The following is a 21319-nucleotide window of genomic DNA, read 5'->3' on the forward strand; positions in this document are numbered from 1 at the left end:
ACTACTGCAGTTTGTGTAGCATAAATACATGCATAGTGCTGCTGGGGAGATTTCCAGGATTTTGATTGTGCACAATTAAGGAATGCCAAGGCAGTTTTGATTTGGGATAGTGTACAACTTGGAGACGAACACACAGGTGTTCCATACATTCCATACATCTGCTTTCCTTGCCCTTCTAGGTGGTAGAGATTGCAAGTTTGGAAGGTGCCATCAAAGAATTAATAATATTGCTGCCACATTAGAAACGCAAGTCATATATGGTCCAATTTTAAAATGTGCAACTGAGCCCTTTCAAAATTTTGCCCATTTATGTGGACACCACATTAAACGTAAAGCACAAATTAGGTAATTTTTGTCATGCCTGTAAAAATGAAAGTGATTTTACCAAACAATAGCATGTAAAGGTGCTGTTTGCAACCTATTTTGCAAGTGTCAGATATGACTGAATCTGGTTGTCGCCACATTGTGTGGCATCCAAACCCCATCTACTTTCCAGCCATCAAATATTAAAGCTTGGAACCCATTATGCCATTTTATAAGCTGGAAAAGCAGAGTGAGTGTTACCAGGGTTCAAACTTTGGCTTCTTTGACGTCCAGTTCATTGCTGAAATCAAATGAGCTACCAGAATTTGCCCCTGTAGAAGTGCGATTATTTTTCCAACTCCAGTTAAAGGGCCCTGGAAAAGATTGGATTACTCCACTGGAGGAATATCACATTACCTTCCCCAATGGCCAGTACAACAGTTCCAAAACCAGCATATTGCCCGTCAGTTAGACAGTTAATATTGTAGGGCAATCAACTTTCTCTCAGTCCTGACTTGCCTTATTCCTTTGATAAATTTTCTAAAGCAGACTGCTTCAAGAACTAAATATAACTTAAAAACAGTTTCCAAAAGAGTGACGAAAACAATTACATTGTTGTGAGAATTTTAATTGTATGCACTTCATTATTCCCATTAATAATTTTATCCAAATAAAAACCAAAAGAACTGCAGATGCTGTAAATCAGGAACAAAAACAGAAATTGCAGGAAATGCTCAGCAGGTTGGCAGCATCTGTGAATAAAAAATCAGAGTTAACATTTTGGGTGCAGTGACCCTTCCTCACAACTCCTTTTGAGGAACGGTCATCGGACCCGAAACGTTAACTCTGATTTTTTGCGTCACAGCTGTTGCTAAACCTGCTGAGCTTTCCAGCAGCTTCTGTTTTTGTTCAATATTTTTACCCATCATTTATGTTTGACCAGGCTAAGCCATGGTGATGGATTTCAAATGGCAACATGTTTATTTTACTTTCACAAAACAGATTTTGCTGTAATGTTTAAATCTGCTTGATAACTTGAATCTATCATAATCACCCAATTTCCTACAGTATGGAACATTCTTGTGAGTCTGAAGCCAAAATGTTTGCATCAAGTGCATTGATTTTTGACAGTTTTCTTTGCAATAGGTGATGCTCATCAAATGTAAATCTGCAAAGAAATCCAAAGTTGCTCTTGCACATCAATCCTGTATGTTAACTGAATTACTACTAAAATAGTTGATATGGAGAATCATCAAGAATGCACTTAAGTGCCTGTCCTTCAGAATTATTTAAACCATCTTACTTCTGAACAAATTTCTATATGCCACGTTTTAGAAAGAAATTTTCTCTCAGGTATATCAGATATCTAATTGAACATTGATAGAAAAACTGCGAACTCTACTATTGTAAAGTTTTTGCCAAGTAAGTGGCAAGGTCCCAAGGTTAAGAACCTTGTTGTGCTGTGGCCAAGTATTGAAATTCCATTCACAGGAATGGAGCTGTGTGTCATTGGTTCTCATCAGGTAAAATCAATTCAATTGGGAATTAACATTGTCTGGGTGCAATTGATTAACTAAGCATAAAAGGCCAGGGAATTTAAATCTGGGATACACACAAAACCAATTACTTCAATATTTGCTATGATCTTTTGTGCTAATTCGAGATTAAATCTTCTAGATCAGGCTGTGCATATTGAAATGGCAACAATTCCCCCTTGCACTGGTTTGGGAAGATCCTCAAAATTGTCCTAATTATTATAAGGCATGCAAGAAGTAGTCACCTTTTCAAGTATATGAAAGGTTTTTCCATAAAATATTTGATTTTATAAATTGACCAATGTACAATAATGAGACTATTAAAAATTCTTCTTTCCCCTTCACCATTATCAGTTTAAATTCAGTCCTCTGAGATGGAGGATTAGATGTACTTTGCTGAGAAAGGAAACTACATCATTTTACCACTCTTACATATATCAAGATAATCTCCACTGGAAGTAAACATATATATGGTTACGTGTTAACAAAGTGTGAAGCTGGATGAACACAGCAGGCCAGGCAGCATCTCAGGAGCACAAAAGTGACGTTTCGGGCCTAGACCCCCTCTCTGATAAAGGGTCTCAGCCCGAAACGTCAGCTTTTGTGCTCCTGAGATGCTGCTTGGCCTGCTGTGTTCATCCAGCTTCACACTTGGTTATCTTGTATTCTCCAGCATCTGCAGTTCCCATTATCTATGGTTACGTGTTACTATGTTATGTCCTATTTATCAATTTAAAGGAAGAATTTTATGTTTCTGATTAGGCAAATTAAGTTTGAATTACAACCTAACCAGCACAACTTCAAATACATATTGTGTAAAATTTGTGCTCATAACAAAATCTTCACTGCATTTTAACATGTTTGGTCAGTAGGTGACGTTGCTAAACACTTTATAACAAAAAACAGCACCTGTTTAAATCAAAATGATGGATGTGAAAATTACTTCTGTTTGTAACCACTGATTTGTTAATTTCAGTCCATAATTGTGCAACTTCAAAATGTATGACTTAGGAAATACAGTTGTCAGAACTGCTATTCTCCTACTTTTCTGTTAAAAAGGAATTTTTACCCACAGTCAAGCAAGTGGCTTCACTTCACAGAATATTTTACTATGATGGGAGACTGTACTAAAATAATGCTGAATAAAGCTCAGGGAACTATTAACCTTACTACACTTTTCTTTTACTTTTTGCACTGCGCTATCTGCCTGTGCACAACATTAAGGAGATCAATTGAAACTGGTACGTTGTGGTCTCAGAACAGGATTCCCCTGTAGCCATTACTTTACTGCAAAGAATTTGATAAATCTGTGTTTTTACTGTAAACATTGAGCAGTGTGCAAAAATTGCAGTTTGGGAGTATACTGCAATTCATAACATCTCTCAGTTTATAAATACTGGTTTACATTATTGCAACACTATATGATTTATCTGTCAGGTAACAAGAAGCAAATGTACAGTAACAAGTGTGAGGCATTTCTTAAGAAATTTCAGGAAAAAGAGTCAACTAAAAACACATAGCTCCGGTACATAGCAGGTAATTCAGAGTAAATTGAGTTAAGGTGTGTTTAACATACAGCATTATGTTTGTATATGGAGATATTTAAAACAATTCCTGACAATGTATTCACAATTTTATTTTTGTAGGCCTCAAAAATATAGAGAAACCTTAGTAAATGAATAGCATCTTTATCTCTGCACCCATCATTACTGACTGTTTGAATATCTCCCAAATCAGTGAATACGTATTAAATTAATTGCTGCCATAATTCCAAAATTCAGAAGGACTATCAATTTTATGCTGACAACAGAAACTGTTCACAATGACGCACTGATTGAGCTGTAAATTTAGTATTAACCTTGGTTAATTTACATACAAAAATGTGAATCAGAAACAGGCCGTTAGCTTCTCAGCCCATTTTGTCGTTCAATAAAATTTTAATTTATCTGATTATAACTTCAAATCCCTGATGACTTTTCATCTCCTTGCCTAATCAAAATCTATTTATTCCTGCCTTGAAGATATTCAAGGGCTCAGCTTCCACCATCATTTGAGGAAGAGATTTCCAAAGATGCTCATCCTCTGAGAAGAGAAATCGCCTCATCTCTATTATAAATGGGTGACCTTTGATTTTTAAACAGTGATCCGTACTTCTAGATTCTCCTATAAATTGAAAAATTCCCTCCACACCCAACATGCCAAGTCCCCTCAGGATTTCACATGTTTCAATCAAATTGCCTCTTAATTTTTTTAAAATCAAGCAGATACAAGCTTTCCTCATAAGGCAACCAACCCATTCCAGGTATTAGTCTCATAAACCTTCTCCAAACTGCTACCCAAAAAATAGTTGAGGAGTTTTATGTCATGGGGTCTTACTCCATAGGAGTTGAGTTGGAATGTTACACTGATTTACTTCTAGATCCAACGATCAGAGAAGGGATTTCTACATTGTCAGTATCAATTAGACAGAAATGCAGGTAACACCAAATGAAAAGACAGCGCTCTAAACTTTTGCATAAGATTGCCACATTGATCCTCATTAATTCATGCCCTTTCTCAAGCTTTGTAAAACTGCTCAACAGCCTCCGTTGCAACTGAAGGAACAATTTGGGACCAATCTTCACCAAATGAGGCTATGAATTCTGGATAATTCTTTTAAAAATATATACATGGAATCAAGCATTGCTGGTAAGGCCAGCATTATTGCCTGTCTCTAATCACACTTCAGTTTAGCACCTCACTGAGCCATTTCAGATAAATATATGGGCAGTTAAGAATCAACCATATTACTGTGGGTCTAAAGTCACATGTAGGCCAGAACAGGTAAGGATGGCAGATATCCTTCTCAAAGGGGCATTAGTGGATCAGATGGGTATTTGACATCTGCAGTGGTAGCCATTGGACCAGCATTTAATTCTAGACTTCTATTTAACCAAGGTTGGACCATCTGCCCTGTTGTGGTTTTGGATTACTCATCCCGTGACATTACTACAATGCAGTCACCTCCCCAGGGATAGTGAAGAGCTTTCCTATCCTATACTCAACCAAACTGTGGTTGTTAATTCCATTTGCAGAATGGCCGTACTAACCGAGTCCAAAAAAATGATAAGCCCACATATGAAGTGGCTTTGATGTAAGTTGGGAGAACATCTCTTATCTTCTCTCTTGACTGGGGATACACAGAATACACAGAGGCTGCTAACACAGAAGGAAACAAACCACAGAAAGTCATAGATTGTGTGGTTTAAGTAGGTTATTTAACTTTAAACTGCAGTCACAGATTAAAGGAAATGATTGTAAAATTAGCAATCTTCAAGCAAACCGAGACATTAAAAGAATCTTTGCTTCAGTCTAGTGAATAGGCAGAATAGTCTATCATCAAAGATAATTAATGCAATGCTAATTAAAACTTAAACATAGTTAGACGGATGTCTGATTATAAAAAGGATTGAAGTCTCCAAAGTACCATGTGGGGATTGATGATCAAATACTCTTTGAGCAACTTTAGCTCTAGGCCTTTTGGCACCATCAGTACACCATCTATAGAATGTGCTAAGGCAGGCTGAGTGATACAGGCTGTGACATTTGACTGGCACCATGGAGTTTTAATCATTTCCCTGGGGCCAGGGGAAGGGCAGAGAGAAGAATTGCTAGAAATTTGTTTTCTTGGATTTTGAGAGTTGAAACAAATTCAACAGACTTGTTTTCATGTTAATTTTGTATTTATGCAGAACTTTTAGGTTTAAAAAAAATTCTAAGATGCTTCTGATGAAGATAGCAAGATGTGAAACATCAAGCTCATAAGAGTGAATTGGTGCAGATGTGAAAAGCTTAGTCAAAAAGGTTGATTTTAAGGAACCACATCAAGGACGATAGAGAAGTGGAGAGTTTTAGGGAGAGAATGTCAAAGCTTAAGGCCTAGAAAGTTGAAGTCATAGCCGTTAAAAGTGCAGAAATTAAAATGAGGTTGGGAGTTACAAAAGCTCCAATAGCTCAGCATTATGGGCTACACATTATTACAGAGATATGTAGGGATTTGAACACAAGAATGACATTTTTGAAACCTTGGCATTATTTATCTAGGAGCCAGCATAGGGATAGGTCAGTCAATGCAGGGGTGATGTGTGTATGAAACTTGGCGAGAGTGGCTTCATGCACAGCAGGGTTTGCATAAGCTCAGGTTTTTGAGTATAGAGAGTGGAACATCGCCAAGAGTGCATTGGAATAGTCTAGTCTATAGGTAACAAAGACGGGTATGGATGGCAATTGAGCTGAGATGGTGCAGAGTCAGATGATGTTACGAAGAGGTTTAAAGGCGATGTGGATATTGGGTTGAAAGGTCACCAACCTGTCAGGTTCCAGGCTGCTGCCTGAGTGGAGTGTGGTTTGACAGGGCTTCCTGAAAAGAAGCATCAAAGGCCACTCACCAGCTCTGCAGCAGTGTTTGAGTCCTGATTATCCCACAAGCATCCAACCCCAGTCTTGAAGCACACGTAGTAGGACTTTTCGTATTGTATTAAAATGTGTGTGATGTTGTTGCTAAATTTTGAAAATACTTTTCCAGATAACTAATGTTTCTTCCTATAATCTTGCCCGCTTGCACTAGGTTCTAGATAGTATCTATTTCAGCCGGCGATTCCATGTACGGTGTGTTGCTAAGGCGGTTGACAAGGCTGGGCATGTTGGGACACCACTGCGGAGCAATATTGTCACCATAGGAACAGATAGTTCTATATGTCACACACCTGTGGTGGCAGGAACAGCAAGGGGATTCCAGGCCCAGTCCTTCATTGCAACTCTGAGGTACTTAGACGTCAAGCACAAGGAGCATCCTAACAGGTACTGTCCAGAAAGCTGATCATTATTATGATTGCAGTGTCTTCGTAATACATTGACAGAATTAAAGGCTATGTAAAAACATGAATGTTGTGATATTTATTCATAAAATGTTTTTCAGTATTACTGATATTTTCTGTTTCAGCTAAATACTTCTGTGCTACTATAAATATTAGCTTCAACATAGAACATAGAACAGTACAGCACAGAACAGGCCCTTCAGCCCACAATGTTGTGCCGACCATTGATCCTCATGTATGCACCCTCAAATTTCTGTGACCATATACATGTCCAGCAGTCTCTTAAATGACCCCAATGACCTTGCTTCCACAACTGCTGCTGGCAACGCATTCCATGCTCTCACAACTCTCTGCGTAAAGAACCTGCCTCTGACATCCCCTCTATACTTTCCACCAACCAGCTTAAAACTATGACCCCTCGTGCTAGCCATTTCTGCCCTGGGAAATAGTCTCTGGCTATCAACTCTATCTATGCCTCTCATTATCTTGTATACCTCAATTAGGTCCCCTCTCCTCCTCCTTTTCTCCAATGAAAAGAGACCGAGCTCAGTCAACCTCTCTTCATAAGATAAGCCCTCCAGTCCAGGCAGCATCCTGGTAAACCTCCTCTGAACCCTCTCCAAAGCATCCACATCTTTCCTATAATAGGGCGCCCAGAACTGGACGCAGTATTCCAAGTGCGGTCTAACCAAAGTTTTATAGAGCTGCAACAAGATCTCACGACTCTTAAACTCAATCCCCCTGTTAATGAAAGCAAAAACACCATATGCTTTCTTAACAACCCTGTCCACTTGGGTGGCCATTTTAAGGGATCTATGTATCTGCACACCAAGATCCCTCTGTTCCTCCACGCTGCCAAGAATCCTATCCTTAATCCTGTACTCAGCTTTCAAATTCGACCTTCCAAAATGCATCACCTCGCATTTATCCAGGTTGAACTCCATCTGCCACCTCTCAGCCCATCTCTGCATCCTGTCAATGTCCCGCTGCAGCCTACAACAGCCCTCTACACTGTCAACGACACCTCCGACCTTTGTGTCGTCTGCAAACTTGCTGACCCATCCTTCAATTCCCTCGTCCAAGTCATTAATAAAAATTACAAACAGTAGAGGCCCAAGGACAGAGCCCTGTGGAACTCCACTCACCACTGACTTCCAGGCAGAATATTTTCCTTCTACTACCACTCGCTGTCTTCTGTTGGCCAGCCAATTCTGTATCCAAGCAGCTAAGTTCCCCTGTATCCCATTCCTCCTGACCTTCTGAATGAGCCTACCATGGGGAACCTTATCAAATGCCTTACTGAAGTCCATATACACCACATCCACAGCTCGACCCTCATCAACCTTTCTAGTCACATCCTCAAAAAACTCGATAAGGTTTGTAAGGCATGACCTACCCCTCACAAAGCCGTGTTGACTGTATTTGATCAAGCCATGCTCTTCCAGATGGTCATAAATCTTATCCCTCAGAATCCTTTCTAACACCTTGCAGATGACAGACGTGAGACTTACCGGTCTATAATTGCCGGGGATTTCCCTATTTCCTTTCTTGAAGAGAGGAATTACATTTGCCTCTCTCCAGTCCTCAGGTACGACTCCAGTGGAGAGCGAGGATGCAAAGATCTTCGCAAGTGGCGAAGCAATTGCATTTCTCGCTTCCCAAAGCAGCCGAGGACAAATCTGATCCGGGCCTGGCGACTTGTCAATCTTAATGTTTGACAAAATTTTCAGCACTTCAGCTTCGTCTATCTCTATCCATTCCAGCATGCACACCTGCTCTTCAAAGGTTTCATTCACTACACTTGTTTATCTGAAAGATGTTATACCTCAACCCTAACTCCACTGTGTAGTCACACATCATGTATGCATCACACTGTTTAAGTTTCCAAATCAATAATGTTTGAACTTCTATATCTGGTCAGTTTTAACAGCTGATCACAGTTGTAAGACTAGTAGGGATGATACAGTGGGACTCGAGTCAGTCCCTGATCTAGGGAAGGTGAGGGTAGGATCAGCCTCAGCAGTGATCTTTTGTGGGATCATTGTCTAAGGACAAGTGAAGCATGACCACGGCTAGGTTCCAGAGATCTTCTACCTGCCTATGGAACAAAATGTCAGCATGACCTAGCAGATTGAGAAAAGATGATAATTAGCAAAGGGAAAGAAATGTTTATAAATTGTGAAAGAGCCTCTTGCTGGGAGTGTTAAGTAATACTATTTAACATCATTTATGTACATCATCTCAGTACTACAAAGCTGCAACGTAATCAATATACAGTTTAATCAGTATACAACCACATTATGGTGTTAAACAGTGGCATTGAAATTTGGAATTAGTAGATTACTCCAGGAGACTGTTTAATGACTGTAATTCATTGTTACAATTTTTGTTTTATTTAGTATGAGTCAGTCTGCCATTACATTGTTCATGATTTTATATGAACCAGGTTGAAAGAACTAGCAGCCCATAAGGGTGACTCCATTTCATGCCCTCCCAGTTTAAAGTAGCATTCCAGCGTACACGCTTTGAGAACTCATGAGCCTCCAGACTAAAACCTAATTTTCACATTAGAGGTAGGAAATGTGAGTTAATAAATTTCCAAATATCAAGAAAGAGTGCCTTCAAAGGAATATTTTTTGTTCTTGGTGATAGAGATGTGTTGGAGTTGGGCCTATTGCCCAAAAAACAGTTTGAAGATGGCCACAGGGGCTGCCAAGTACCAAGATTAAAAGGCGCTCCCATCTTGACATCACTAATTATCTCTATCACATCCATCAATTTGCATGCTCCTGAACCTAGTCCTAATGGTTCCTCATACCCTCCAGTCCAACCTTTGGTCCTCTGCACATTCCCAATGACCCAATAGGTAATATCGATTGGGCCCCACAAACCCCCAATATCACTCCTATACCAAATAATAGCAACAAAAACAGAAATTGCTGGAAAAGCTCAGCAGGTCTGGTAGCATCTGTGGAGAGAAATCAAAGTTAATGTTTTGGATCGATAGACCTTTCCTCAGAACTCCAAACAATAGCATTACCCTGCTATTCACCAGTATGCACATTGTTCAAAACCAAACAGTAATAATGGTATGTGAAAACCTTTTTTTTAAATAAGCAATGCATAATTTTCCTAAAATGCTGCCACTACAACTTGATAAAAGTATCAATAGTAGATGGAGGTTGAGGGGGAACCTGATTGATGTCTACAAAATCATGAGAGATAGAGACAGGTTGGATAGCAAGGCACTTTTTCACAGAGTTGGGGACTCAATTACTAGGGATCACAATTTCAAGGGGAGAGGGGAAACATTTAAGGGAGATATGCATGGAAAGTTCTTTACACAGGGTGGTGGGTGCCTGGAACACATTGCCAGCGGAAGTGGTAGAGGTGGGCATGAGAGCATCACTTCAGATGTATCTAGACAGATACATGAATAGACAGGGAGCAGAGGGATACAGAGCCTTAGAAAATAGGCAACAGGTTTAGATAGAGGATCTGGTTCGGCGCAGGCTTGGAGGCTCAAACGGCCTGTTCCTGTGCTGTAATTTTCTTTGTTCTTGTTCTTTGTTCTAGAAACTGTAAAGACTTGACAGCTCTTTACATTGTATAACTAAATACTTAGATTTTTGAGAGTACAAACGTCCATTAGCTTCTTGAAACAAATGCCTAAAATGGGAAAAATGCTCCAGACCATGGTTCATGACACCTCTGAAGTCCCATTAACCATGGATTTTTGAGAAGCTGGTCTAAATCCCTGAAAATTGAGAGTGGTTGGGAGATAACCCCACAGTAGAGTCAACCAGGTTGGGAATAGAGGGAGCAGAATCGCTGCCCACCCCTTTGACTGTGCTGGTAAAAATGGGAATGTGGGAATGGGGCAGGAATTCCAGAAGCATAAAAATCTGCCATTTTTAAATTTCAAGCTGCTCAAAAATCCAGCCCTATGATTTTCCATTTATTTAAATTTGAACTTGTGATACCGCAGCGTACACTTTGCTTCCATGCAGTGCCTCACTGGAAGCATCATTTCAAGAATTTACGTACAAATCTGTCAAGATGCACATTTTAACAATCTAAAGTTGCTAATGAATTTTGTATACTATTCTCATTATGAGCTTTATCGCTAAAGTATATTTTACCAATTCATGCACCTGGCACAAGTGTTGCACATTGCAACGTATATAAACTTTCAGTTAATGACTGAGAAATGCATAGGTTTCCAATCTATGATGGAGGAAATGTTGAATGGGATAGAGCAAGGGAGTGGAAAATACAATTTTTAATTAAAAAGAGGAGCCTGAGAATATCTTAGTCTCCAGGTTAATCCTGCAGTAAAAGAGTAATTTGGACAGAGACCATGATATATAACATTGCTTTAATGATCAATTCCAGATCCAGAGCTGACTACCAGGTACACTTGTGTTTTTCTTTGGTGGAGACAGGTGGAGAGAAAGAGAGAGGGAACACCACAAAGGCGGAAGAGGATTGTTGATAAACAGTGTATGCAGCAGCAGTGCCAATGCATTTGTTGGCCGGAAGAGAAAAAGTTGAGAGTTTGGGAAAGTGTTAGCAAAGACACTGCAACAAACACATCTAGCTATGTATAAGTCATATCAAAGTGATTTGTGAAGGAAGGCTAGTATCAATGATTAGAGAAATGATTAATTTGTCAAATATAGAAATATTAGACATGGTGAGGCTTGTTGAGATGGCTAGAACACATTTGAGAGTGGGACATCTTTTGGAGAGTGAGGTTTGATAAGAGAGAGATGAAAAATAAGTGAGCTTGGTGAATTGTGACGAAAACTAAAATTATCAAGGATGAAAATTTATTCACTGAGGGGAGTTGTGAGAACCCTTGGTATAAAGACAAATAAGAAAATAGACTTTGAAGGAAAAGTGGGAGGCTAGTAGAGTGTTAGGTGATTTTAAAAAAAATGTTACCAGAGAGGGGAGGAAACAAGCTGAGGCCACTAATACAAGTCAAGTGTGGAAAATATGGTAAAATGTGTAGCCAGGCGAAGGAGCTAAAACTCTCCAAGAAAAGGGGAAAAGTTTGGATCCAAGGCAGTATCCAAATTTAGAGAAATGGCAATGCTAAACTCTAACTTCTTTGTTATAATTAATGTTTTTACGTCCGTTCCTATGTGGAAGATCATAGACTATAAGAGTGAAGCCTTACAAATAGTTAAGCAGTAGTGCCTCTGCATCTGTACTCTAGTACTTCAAAGGCAACAGAGTTCCTGCAACAAAGTCATCCACTATTTAGGTCACCCACTGTCTTCTCCTATTAATTACTGTAAACATTTCTCAAATACAATTAAAGAGTGATGAAGGAACCATGTAATGACATAAATATTTCAGTATTAGAGAAAATTATTTTCGTCAGTGATGGAAATACCACATTTTTGTAATATGGGAAAGAACTCTACTGTTGAAAATATTTGGATATAAATTAGTGTTTTCTGAAACATTTTACATAGTACTTGGCTTATCTAGAGGTTTTAAATAAAACTAAAGTAAGTGTTGTTTAAGTCACTGGGATGCAAACAGTAAAAGGCACAGAAGGCACAACGTTCTTGTGTTGCATTCAAGAGAACGTTTTGGTCAGCACATTACAGGACGTTGTAATTCTAGATTTAGTTTTTGGAAATGAAGCTGGGCAGAGATAATGATTTAAGAAACAACCATCATAATGCCATTATATATTCCAACATTATGAAAATGGACAAAGATAGAATAGAATTAATACTACTAAATTGGTGAAAGGCCAATTTTGCAAAGCTGAGAAATGATCTGGCAGAACTGGACGGGCTACAACTACTTAAAGGAAAATCAGTGTGATCCATTCAAAAGCAAGATGCTGCAGGGACAGCATAGATATGCCCCCACAGTGATACTGCAAAATAGAAAGGTTCCTGTTTATCCAAAAGTGTGCAGGGTAAGATAAGGCAGAAAAATAGAGCTGATGACAGCCTTAAAAAAAAAAGTAATACTTCAGAAAGCTTAGTGTATAGAAAGTGCAAGGAAGAGGTAAAAAGGGAAATTAGGAAAACAGAGACGAAATGAAAGAAACTTTGAAGAATGAAATTAAGGAAAATCAAAAGATGTTTTGTCATTAAGAGCAAGAAGATTTAGGAAAGGGTTGGGCCTGTCTGAGATGTACATACTAACCTGTGTGGATATAAAAACGTGACCAGAGTTCTTAAAAGGATTTCATTTCTGTCTTCATAAAGGTAAGGAATGATGCAAACATACTAATTCAAGTGGTGTAAAATATTAGATAAAATAAGCATAATGAGAAGGGAAGTACTGGAGTGTCTGATCTCCTAGAAAGTTGATAAATCAGTAGAAGCAGATGAATTGTATCCCAGGTTATTAAAGGAAGTCAGAGAGGAAAAAAGCAGTAGCTTTGAGGATCATTTTCCAATCCTTACTCAATTCAGGCAAGGTAACAAAGGAGATTGGAAATCTTGGAAAGTTGTACCATTAAGCAAAATGTGTGAGGGATATGCCAAATAATTATAGACTGGTCAGCGTGACCTCAATGGTGGGCAAGTTACACAAATCAAAATTGAGAAATAGGATTGAATGTTTATTCAGGCATGGATTAATCAGGGATCAGGAGCGTGGTTTGTGGCTGCAAGGTCATGTTGAATTAGCTCAATTGAATTTTTGAGGAAATAATAGGAAGGAATGATTAGGGTAGTGCAGTGGATGTTATCTGCATGGATTTTAGTAAGTCAATTGACAAGGTCCTAGATATACATCAGTCATAAAATAAAACTCATAGTATATGTGGAGGAATGTGATGAGTTGGATCAAAAATTATTTCAGTAACAGGATACTTAACAACCACGGTCAATGAATGTTTCTCTGAATGAAGACAAGGTTTCCTGAGTTCCACAAGATTCAGTGTTGGGTCTCTTGCAGTTTGTGATATTTTAATGATTTAAATTTAAAAGTGAGAGCCATGATTGGTAAATTTGCAGACAACTCAAAAATTGTATTGATCGTGAAGAGGTTCAAAATTAACTGCAGAATGACATCAATGGTTTAGTAGACTGAGCAGGCCAGCAACAAATGGAATTCATTCTTGAGAAGTGTGAGGTTATGCATTTGGAAGGCAAACAAAACAAAGAACACAATTTAGACAAGACTATTGAGAGGGTGGAGAAAGTGAGAGACCTTGAAGTACATGTCCTCAGGTCCCTGAGGTGGCAGGGCAGTTAGCTGAGGTAGTAAAGAAGGCATGTAGGCTCTGACATTTACAGAAGGAGGCTATTTGGCCATAGTGTCAGTGCTGATCAACAAAAATCTGACTGCACCAAACCCATATTCCAGAGTTTGGTTCACCATCTTGAAGGCGATGGCAATGCAAATAAGCATATTAGTACTGCTTCAACACTATCAGTTTCTGACTCAACCTTTCAGGCAGAGTGTTTCAGGCTGCCACCAACGCTCAGAGTGAAAAACATTTCTTGTCAATCTCTTAGCCTTCCATGTCAGACTGTCCAGCTTATTGAGCATCCTGATAAATTTTCTTTCTATTGCAATAATCCCATCATTCCTATAATGTGGTGACCAGAACTGTCTGCAGCACACCAATTGTGTCCTAACTAGCATTTTATATAGTTCCAGCAGAACCTTCCTGCTGTTGTATTCCATGCCTCAGCAAAAAGTGGTGAGCATCCCATATGCCTTCTTTATTGCCTTATCTACTTGCCCAGCTATTTTCAGAGATTTGTGGATATGCACACCAAGACTTCTCTGATCTTCAGTACTTTCCAACATCCAACTATTCATAGTGTTATACTTCCACTTGTTAACCCAACCTAAATGCATTATCTCTCATTTCCCGGTTGAATTACATTTGCCTTCTGCCCAGCACATTTGTCTGTAGATATCCTCCTGCAGTTCACAGCCATCCTTCTCACTATCTTCCATCATAATATTTTTGTGCTATTTGCAGACTTTCTAAGTACACCCCCTACATTTAAGTCCAAATCATTAATTTACACAAACTGTCAGGGCCCCAGCATCAACTATTGGAACAGATTTCCATTCAAGGACAATATGTGGGAATCTTTCCTTCATAGGGCAGGGTATTGAGTACAAAAGCAGGAATGTAATTCTGAAGCAATTTAAGAAAATGGTTAGGCCACTGCTGGAATTTTGTGCACAGCCTGGTCACCAAAATTACAGGAGGGACATAATTCTGTTGCAAGCATACAAAGGGGTTTTACAAGGTCGTTGCCACGGCTTCAAAATTCTATGTATTGAGTAGATTGGACAGACAAAGGTTATTTTACTTAGAACAGAGGAGACTGACTTAATAGAGTTATACACTATAACGAGGGGCTTGAATAGAGTGGACAGGGAAGACCTATTTCCCGTAGTGAAAAAGTTGATTGTTGGGACGCACCGATTTAAGGTGATTTGTAAAAGGATTAGAGGGGCCATGAGGAGAGATCTGCTCACATACAGGATTGTGGTTGTGTGGAATTCTCTGCCTAGGTTGATGGTTGAGGCAGAATCCCTAAATTAATTTATAAAGAATGTGGACCTGCACCTGAAGTACTCTAACCTGCAAGGTTAAGAATCAGGTGCTGGAAAGTGGGATTAAAATGAGATGCTAGTTTAAGGAGGGTGAGAAATAACACAGAATCGCAGGCCAGATAGTCTAACATTAAAGTAGGGACAGCGCTAGAGACTGTTACAAAACACGTGATAACAGAACATTTGGAAAACATCAACAGAATTGGACAATACCAGCATGGATTTATGAAAGGCAATCATGCTTAGCAAATCTGATAGAGTTTTTTGAGGATGTAACTAGTAAAAAAGATAAGGGAGAACCAGTGCATGTGGTGTATTTGGATTTTTTTAGATAAGTTCCTTGATAAGAGGCTGTTGGGAAATTTAAAACACATGGAATGGCAGAGATAGAGAATTCGTTGACAGAGTGGTTAGGCAGTGACTCTTGAGATACTCCAAAGATCAGTACTTGAACAACAACAGTTCAAGATATATGTATAAATGCACTTGATGAAGGAACCAAATGTAACATTTCCAAGTTTGCTGATGACACAAAACAGGGTGGGATTGTGAATTGCAAAGAAAATGCATGGAGACTTCAAGATTATTTAGACAGGTTGAATGAGTGGGAAAACACACAGCAAAAGCAGTACCACATGGCTAAACGTAAAGTTATAACTAAGTGTATTACTTTACATTTATACACTTCAGTGTGAAAAACAGAAGGAAAGAATATTATTGAAATTGTAATGTATTGGAAAGCACAGAATCTGGGTGTCCTTGTGCACCAGGTGGACAAGCAGCTGCAGTAAGGAAGGCATATAATTTATTGGCCTTCATTGCAAGAGAAATTGAATTCAGAAACAGGGCTTCCTTACTGCAGTTATAGAGGACCTTGGAGAGAATCCGTCTACATTATTGCATGCAATTTTGTTCTCCCCACCTCGGAAAGGATGTACTTGCTGTTGAGGGAGTGCAGTGGAGGTCTGCTAGTCTGATACTGGGGCTGGCTGCAATGTTATATGAGGAGGGATTGGTTCACTTGAGCCTGAAATCACTGGAGTTTAGAAGGATGAGAAGTGGTATCTTTGAAATGTATAAAAGTTCTAACAGGTCTTGACAGACTATAGTTAGAGAGGAGTTTTCCCTAACTGGGGAGTCTAAAAACAGGGGAAAGTATGTCAGGATACGGAGTAGACTATTTATGACTGAGATGAGGGAATCTTCCCTCAAAGGGCAGTGAACCTGTAGAATTCTCTACCACAACGCTGTGGAAGCCAATTCACTAAATGTATTCAAAAAAGAGAGACATTTTTTTTTAATTGTAAAGGTATCAAGGGGTATAGAGAGAAAGATAATCAGATCGATCTGAATGGTGGAACAGGCTTGAAGGCCCAAATGGCCTACTCCAGTTCCTAGGTTCTGTGTTGCTATGGGCAAATTTCTACGCCTATGTAGTAAAACACAACATTGCTAATGGAAATTTGCTCTGACTTGACTTTGCACGGACAATACCGTATTCCGGCTAAAACGTAGCCCAGGTGAAGTGCTAAGGGCTTTACTGCAGAAAATATCTTCAGGTCAAAGAGCTGGAGCAAACAAGCAAGCGGGTATAATGCCAAGATTGGCAGCGACAATGTAAAACTACCCAATTGCCTTAATTGATTAAAACACTTTTCAGTACTTTGAAATGTTATTTTAATAATTTGGATTAGTAGAATTCTAAAAGTTTAATGGCTTCTATTCTTTTTGGCCAGAATCCACATTTCTGTGCAGATTCCTCACCAAGATGGGATGTTGCCCCTTGTGTCCACCATGCCACTGCACAACCTGCATTTCCTCTTGTCGGAATCAATCTACAGGCACCAACACATCTGTTCCAACCTGGTGACACTGAAGGACCTCAGGAGCATCACAGGTAGAATCCTAATTGATGTTAAAAGATTTGCACCCTCTCACCAGCCAAGTTTCTGCCATCTTTGTAATTTAAAGACAAAAACTGCAGCACACAGATGTTGAGGCTTTGATATATTTAAAACTTGAAGTTATGGGTGTTGTGTTTCAGGAGGCAACTGAAGAGAAAGCAAACCTTTACATATCTACCCAATAATTCTTCAGGGGAAACTTCTTCCTGTTGATAATTTTAGCAGGAAAGTCAGCATGAACATATGACAGAAATACTTGTGCCAATTTTTTTTCACTAGAATTATTAATCACGGGAGGGACTGTGTATCCAAATGTTTTCAGGTCATGATCAGACAATATGTACAATGGTCCCTGTCTGTTTACCTTATTTTCTCAACCTATCTTTAAAAAAAAGCTCTAAAACAAGTACAGAGATCTGTGTGTCTTATTTTGCTAAAATAAAGTTCTGACAATCTGCTGAAGAAATTGAATGTTCACCCTAAAGGAGGAAACCATATGGTTATTTTGCCATGGTGAGCAGGTGAGTCTTTGCCATGTCATTGACCCCAAGGTGCAACTTCAATGTGAGTTCCTTAAAGAGAACAGTTCTAATTTCGTGACAGCTATTTCCTTTCCCAATGGCTGTTTCTCACACAGGTGTAATGCTTCAGTTTTAAAACCATGTTCCAATTATATACACATACTCTGTATAGGAGATGAGTATCCGGCACTATTAATAGAAATATTGTCAAACCTAAAGCTTTATAATAGATGATCCTCAATAAAGAGATCAGTATTTCTGTTGTGTTCCTTCTGACCTTTTTTTTAAAACCTGCACGCATATATTTTTATATCAAATACAGGAATTCTGGGAAATGGGAGAAGTTACAATTTTAGAAAAATATTAAAACACTTTAACTTTATACTAATGATCCTTTTGACTTAGCATCCCTTTGAATTCTAGCCAAAATTTGCACATTAATATTCACCGTAAAATAGTCCTAATTCTAAAACTAATTCCCCTTAGAAATCAAAGACTTAAAAAGCAACACTGTATGTTTTATGCTTTCTGTTCATTCATTTCAAATTCATATCCTCACTGTGTTAGTAGAGAGATGGAATCTTTCTGTTATGAACTTAGCAGTTTATAATAGCCAAAATATTCAGAAAAGTTGTATTTGCAGATTCTGGATTTCTCGATGATGTCAACTATGATAGTATCACGCTTGGCCCTGGGTATGATCGGCCGTTCCAATTTGACCCAAACGTAAGAGAACCCAAGACCATTCAGCTTTATAAGCATCTCAATCTGAAGAGCTGTATTTGGACTTTTGATGCCTACTATGACATGACAGAACTGATTGATGTCTGCGGTGGCTCAGTGACAGCTGACTTCCAGGTGATTATTTCAAGAATAGTTGAAGAGCTGATGAGATGCTCATTCATATGGTTCAAAATCACTTTCCTGAAAATGCTGCAAATTATAAGCAACTTCACATTGTATCTTTGTCAATTAAATGAAAGAATAACTGCAATAAGAAAAGGGTAATTCTTTTTAGCCATTTTCCATTAATCTAACTAAAGAAGGATGTCATAATATTCAGATTTTTTTTATTTAAAGAACTGTCAATAAGGGAGTTTTAAATAGCATCTAGTGACATTCTCACAGTTCTTTGAGGTCAATTAATTACGTTTGGCCTGTTGCAATGAAGGTCAACATGGAAGGCCCACAAATGGCAAATTAAATGAGTGGTCTGAATGATTTTGGTGCTGATTGTTGAGATAAGACTACTGGCTAGAATATCAGAAGAATTGTGACTCTATTTTGAAGTACCATTGGATCTGTTGCATTTACATAAGCTGATGGACAGAACCTTACTTAAATATTTTATATAAAGCATGTCTCCACAGTGCAATGTGCCCTTGATACTGCATTGACATATGTGCAAATATAGTATGCTCATGTATAAGTTAATCATTGAGCTCTCAGGGATAAATTTTGACTTTAAATTGTACTGGGCAGTATCAGCTCAATTACCGTGATACACCTTTTATAATATTTGTTTCCATTGAGTTCAGTTGTGGCTGAGCTGATTTCTCTCATTTTACACTATCACCTGAGGTCATTGTTGCTATATCTTCTAATTCTGAGTGAGAATGCTAACAAACGAGCTAAATTTACACAGTTAAAGCCTGTGTCAAAAAGAGCATTTTCAGGCCAAGATGAAATATTGTATGTTATATTTTGACTACTTTCTCACCATTGTTCAATCGATTAACTGCATAGTCTATTCATACCCCAAAAACCAATTGAAGCTTAGATTGTGCAAAGTGATGTGTCCATTACCATGAGTCTACAATACAATGTGTTTTCTATACATTCTCATATCATTTATATCATTCTCAGTCACTGGATTTTGAATGACTGGTATGTGGGATTTCTCTGTGTCTGAACACTTTAATAATTTGCCTGTAAAGATTTCTGGATTTTAAAACCAATATGAGAGTAGAAATCTTGGAAGTTAGTGAAGTTTTGTTTACATTCAATGAGTTTTACAAGTGTTCAGAATAAACAGTAATAGGTGGAAGGTTCTGTTGGAAGATTCTAGAGTTGTTTTTGGCTTGGGGGAAAAATGCAAAGTTTGAAAAGAGCCCTTTTAGTTTCAGTTTAACAGTTTTGCAGAAGTCTTTGCTAAAGTTGGATGTCTCAGGCAGCTGCTCATAAAGAAGGGAAATACTTTAGAGCTGTTCAGAAATGGATTACCCTAGTGAATGGAGTTTTATTTTATAGTTGTAGACCAGAGGTTTTCGGTTAAAACTGCAAGTTATTTGAAGCTGTGAAAGTCTAAACTCAATTGGATTCTGCAGACATGGAGTTGAAGCTACAGAAAAGTTAAACCTTATTGATGTGGAACAGGAAGAAGTTCTCTCTCTGATGTGTGTATTGTAAACTAGTGCTATTGTATTATATGTAGACCATTTGATTTATTCTGTTTTATCTTCATTCTTTCACATAATAAACTTCTGTTTGATTGTTAAAGCTCAATCTGTAACATTGAATTATTATGGGAGGGAGAAAACCCCCCAAAAAAATTCTCAATCAAGCCAGATATCATTCGGAGTTATAACATCCCGTGATAACGTTAGCTGAGACCATAACAGTATATGCATAACGAAGGCTGAGAGCAGCAAGAGACTTTGCAGAATTATATCTTGGAGGGTATTGATTTGTGATGAGTGCCTAGTGAAATGGATCATGTTCATAGACTTGGCAACACAGGATATAAAAGGCCTAAAAGATATTATCCTGTGTCACCTTTCTTTATGTTCTGACAACTGGCAGGTACGAGATTCTGCTCAATCATTCCTGACGGTATCAGTGCCACTGTACGTCTCTTACATTTACGTGACAGCACCAAGAGGCTGGGCTTCACTCGAGCATCACACTGAGATGGAATTCTCATTCTTTTATGACACCGTTCTCTGGAGAACAGGTTAAGAACATATTGTATTAAATAAATTATAATTGAATTTGTTTTCATTTAGTGTGAACATTTTCATTCTTACTGTGTTACTTACTGCAGGTATACAAACTGACAGTGTATTGTCAGCACGACTTCAGATCATACGGATTTATATAAGAGACGATGGTCGTCTTGTCATTGAATTCAAGACCCACGCAAAATTTAGAGGTAATTTCTTTGTGAATCGAAGCATATTAAGAAGAGGAAAATACAAGCATTTGTGGAATAATTATATGTTGGTTTTACTTCATATTTTACAAGACACAATTAAACATTACATAAATCACGTCAAGAAAAATAACAATTCATAATCAACACTTTGTTAGTACAGTTTATGGCCAGTAAATCCCAAAGTGTAACATTACTTTTGAATAGAGCAATAGAGGAAATTAAGTTATCTAGGAGAGATTTAAAGAGGTCTTCAAATACATTGAGACATAAATTCTGAACTTGTGTCTGTATCTCCACGACATTGAATTATAACACAAAAATTACACTTATAATGACAAGTGTATGACACTTGTGTTCCACCAGGAGCTGAATTTTCCTAAGATGAAAGAGCAATAGATTTGTTTTTGTCTAAATTTCAACATTGACATCAGATTCTTGCCTTGAAATACTTGCTGGTCTTATTTTGTTATTGATTCATTTTGCT

At 38.3% G+C, this 21319-nt stretch overlaps 1 protein-coding gene across 3 annotated transcripts in view; it reads left to right on the top strand.

Annotated features, from left to right (window-relative positions):
- fras1 (Fraser extracellular matrix complex subunit 1) overlaps window positions 1-21319 on the top strand; it is a 446760-nt gene that overhangs the window by 401460 nt on the left and 23981 nt on the right. For all 3 annotated transcript variants that reach the window (XM_059646148.1, XM_059646150.1, XM_059646159.1), the window contains 5 exons: window positions 6445-6677; window positions 16993-17153; window positions 18325-18539; window positions 20484-20634; window positions 20725-20832. In XM_059646148.1, coding sequence (XP_059502131.1) covers window positions 6445-6677; window positions 16993-17153; window positions 18325-18539; window positions 20484-20634; window positions 20725-20832 — 868 coding nt within the window. The remainder of the gene's footprint in view (window positions 1-6444; window positions 6678-16992; window positions 17154-18324; window positions 18540-20483; window positions 20635-20724; window positions 20833-21319) is intronic.

Source organism: Stegostoma tigrinum, chromosome 1 (assembly GCF_030684315.1).
Source record: "Stegostoma tigrinum isolate sSteTig4 chromosome 1, sSteTig4.hap1, whole genome shotgun sequence".
Lineage (NCBI taxonomy): Eukaryota > Metazoa > Chordata > Chondrichthyes > Orectolobiformes > Stegostomatidae > Stegostoma > Stegostoma tigrinum.